The sequence below is a fragment of the Bidens hawaiensis genome, unplaced genomic scaffold (assembly GCF_021521415.1).
Source record: "Bidens hawaiensis isolate Kalapana, Puna unplaced genomic scaffold, B.hawaiensis_p1.1 tig00001336_1, whole genome shotgun sequence".
NCBI classification, from domain to species: Eukaryota; Viridiplantae; Streptophyta; class Magnoliopsida; order Asterales; family Asteraceae; genus Bidens; species Bidens hawaiensis.
The window spans coordinates 3281107-3284672 of record NW_027491075.1 but is presented as its reverse complement, the minus strand read 5'-3'; the positions used below and the strand labels follow the sequence as shown (position 1 = coordinate 3284672).

Genomic DNA, 3566 nt, shown 5'->3' with positions numbered 1-3566 from the left:
GTTTTATCATCTTCATCTGATCATTTTTTATGCCATTCTTTTTTTTTTGATCAGGAATTTGATTGTTTTTTATCTATTTATTCATTTCGTTCAATCTCTTTTGAGATTTCATCTCTTTTCTATATGTTTTCGTGTTTCCAAAGGTTTTATTCATTCAAACTTCATAAAAAAATCTCAATATGTCATATCCTTGTTTCTGAACAATTTCTCAAAGTTTCAGATCATATCCCATTCATTCTCACTCAAAATTTTGTCAATGTCTTCTTGTTCAACTTATACGCCGTATAAGTTCATACTTACGTGGCGCATAAGTCTGTTCTCTCGACCCGTATAAGTTTTGGTCTTATACGCTGTGTACATCTTGCGTATATCTTATACGTTGTATAAGATATACGACACATAAGTTCCCTCTCTTTTGATCCCTCTTTTTGCGCGTTTGTTTCGTTCTTCTGTGTTTTTTCAATGTCAGCTTTAAACAGTTTTGTGGTTCCAAACATGACCATTGATTCCACAAACTCTCTTTACCCTCACCCTTCGGAACATCCCAATATAATCCTTGTTTCCAAATTATTTTAAGGTACTGGTTTCGGAGCTTGGAAAAAAGCAATGACGATTGTTTTGTCAGCCAAAATAAGCTCGATTTGATCAACAACATTTTAACCATGCCGGATAACAAGAAACTGCTGGAATTTTGGTAGCGTTGTAATGACATGGTGATTTCATGGATTCTTAACACTCTTACTCGTGACATCAGTGATAGTGTTTTGTATGCTGAAACTGCTCAGATTCTTTGGAATGAGCTTAATTCCTGCTATGGTCAGGCAAATGGTGCTAAGTTTTATCAGTTGCAAAATAACCTTTGCCAAATCACTCAAGGAAGCACTGATATTGCTACCTATTTTACCAAAATGAAGTCAATCTGGGATGAGCTGAATGCGATTAATACCATTCCCTCGTGCACTTGTGGATCTGCTTATTCTTTTGCTAAGAGAGATACGGATCAAAGGCTGATACAATTTCTTGTTTGCCTTATACTTAGTTATGACACGATCAGAAGTAACATTTTGATGATGCAGTCTCTTCCTTCTATCAACCGTGCATATGGTATTCTAATGCAAGATTAGAAGCAAAAAGAAATTCACACTACCCCCGATTTCATTGCATTTTTTGCGTCTATGAATGCAAGTAGTTGAGGTTCTACCAGTGGAGGAACAAGAGAAAATAGGAGAATTTTGGTGTGCACTCATTGTAAGAGAAATGGGCATTCAGTCAACAAATGCTATAAGTTGTTTGTTTTCCCCAAAGATTTCAAGTTCACCAAAGGAAAGAAGTTTTCTAAACTTGCTGAAGATTAAGAAAAAGTGGTCAAAGTCAATCTGAACAGCATCAGGGAATAACTGAGCAACAATGTCATTATTTGATGACTTTATTGCAGCAAACAAAAGTTCAACCTAATACTACAACCACATATGCTGCTAACAGTGCCACAACCAACAATCAGCAATCTTTTCGAGATATAATGTATTGCAATTCTTCAAAATATTATTTCAATTTGTCATTGACACTAGTGCTAATGATCATATGTGCCATGATCAAAAATTGTTTTCAAGCGCTTCTTTTCTCAAAAATCCAATTTTCATCATTCTTTCTAATGACACATCCATCATAGTCCATCAATATGGGATTGTCCCATTGACTAATAATATTTTCTTGTCAAATGTTCTTTTCGTGCCATATTTTTGAAATGATCTTCTCTCTGTGTCAAGATTATGTTATGATACTGATGGTATTTCTCTTTTCTCTAAAAACATTTGTCACACCCGGCTCCATGGGCCTAGGCGTGTGACCATTGTTGGTACCTGTTTTCAAAATACATCAAAGTATGTGTTGTGTAGCGAAAGTCTTTTCTTGATTAAAATATTCATTTATAGAAAACTCGGGAATTAAATACCCGGTATTGTCTTAAAAAACATTAAAAGTGATAAACGTTAATTTCATCATCATCCATCATCATCATCATCATCATCATCATCGTTCTCAGTATATCCCACCAATAGCAAAGCTATGGTAGGGTCTGAGGAGGGTAAGATGTAGACAGCCTTACCTCTACCCTTTAGGAATAAAGAGGTTGCTTCCGGTGAGACCCCCGGCTCGATAGTAGTTTTGCATCATGCCTTGGACATAAGGCACATAACACTCAACCAGCGGGACACTGCCGATTGGTGCATGTACCCTTGTTTTTCGGCTATCAACGCCACCACATGATGCCTGATTAATCTTCTGCCACTTTTAACGTTATTTTCACGATTAGTAAAATAACGTCAAAATTAGTGCAATTTCACTTTTGCCCACCCGAGGGTTCACACATATATACATTATATGCACGCACCGCAAGCAGGGCAAATAAACGTTAATTTACATCTTTTAAATAATTAAAACCAAACTGAGCCATCAGATGCGTCTTACGGCTATATCCTCCATCTTCTACTACACTTTTCTACTACTACCTGTAAAATAATTTTATAAAGGATTATTGGATTAAAATAATCCCACCTTTAATGAGTTGGCCAATAATAATCCCACCTGAGTTATTTCTCTCTGGCAGTCCCACCTTTTCATTGTTTTTTTGTTTTATAATCCCCCGTTAAAAATAATAAACGGGGTTAACTTTTTGCTGATGTGGCTAGATGAATTGGAATTTTAAAAATCATACATGGCTTTTTTTTTTATTTTATAAACCCGCAATTCGAAACCGCTAGTTTCTCGAGTTCTACGCCGTTGGAACTGACGCAACCACCACCGGACGGTGTTTTGATGACCGGAGAGATGTAGGTGAGCGGCTGGTGAAGGTCAGGATAGAGTTGAAGACGGTATCTTTTAAAACCTAATTCAAAGAAGACGATCAACAAATTGATGTCATATGAACCCTAATTCGAAGAAGACGACCTGATGTCATCTGAACCCTAATTCGAAACTGCCGGTTTCTCGACTTCTACGGCGTTGGAACTGACGCAACCACCACCGGACGGTGTATTGATGACCGGAGAGATGTAGGTGAGCGGCTGGTGAAGGTCAGGATAGAGGTTGAAGACGGTATCTTTTAAAACCTAATTCAAAGAAGACGATCAACAAATTGATGTCATATGAACCCTAATTCGAAGAAGACGACCTGATGTCATCTGAACCCTAATTCAAAACTGCCGGTTTCTCGACTTCTACGGCGTTGGAAGCTGTCGCAACCACCGCCGGACGGTGTATTGATAACCGGAGAGAGGTAGGTGAGCGGCTGGTGAAGGTCAGGATAGAGGTTGAAGTCGGTAGAGTTGTCCGACGGTGGTTAGAGGATATTCCGGTGTGAAACGATGAGGTGCAGAGGATATTCCGATGTGAAACGGTGATGTGCAAAACGACGTCGTAGCAGTCATATGTTTTGGGGTGTGTGTGTGTGTGTGATCTGAAAATCCATGTTGGATTTTTGGGGTGTGTGTGTGCCAACTCATCTAGCCACATCAGCAAAAAGTTAACCCCGTTAAATATTTTTAATGAGGGATCATAAAACAATAAAC

At 38.2% G+C, this 3566-nt stretch overlaps 1 protein-coding gene across 1 annotated transcript; it reads left to right on the top strand.

Moving 5' to 3' along the window:
- The first annotated feature begins 710 nt into the window (after positions 1-710).
- On the top strand, positions 711-1124 carry LOC143571773 (uncharacterized). The gene has a single exon (XM_077057113.1). It carries the CDS (start codon positions 711-713, stop codon positions 1122-1124), a length of 414 nt encoding a protein of 137 aa, XP_076913228.1.
- The last annotated feature ends 2442 nt before the right edge of the window (positions 1125-3566 follow it).

Coding starts and splice junctions, on each gene's coding strand:
- LOC143571773 (XM_077057113.1), top strand. CDS start 711: ATGGTGATTTCATGGATTCTTAACACTCTTACTCGTGACATCAGTGAT.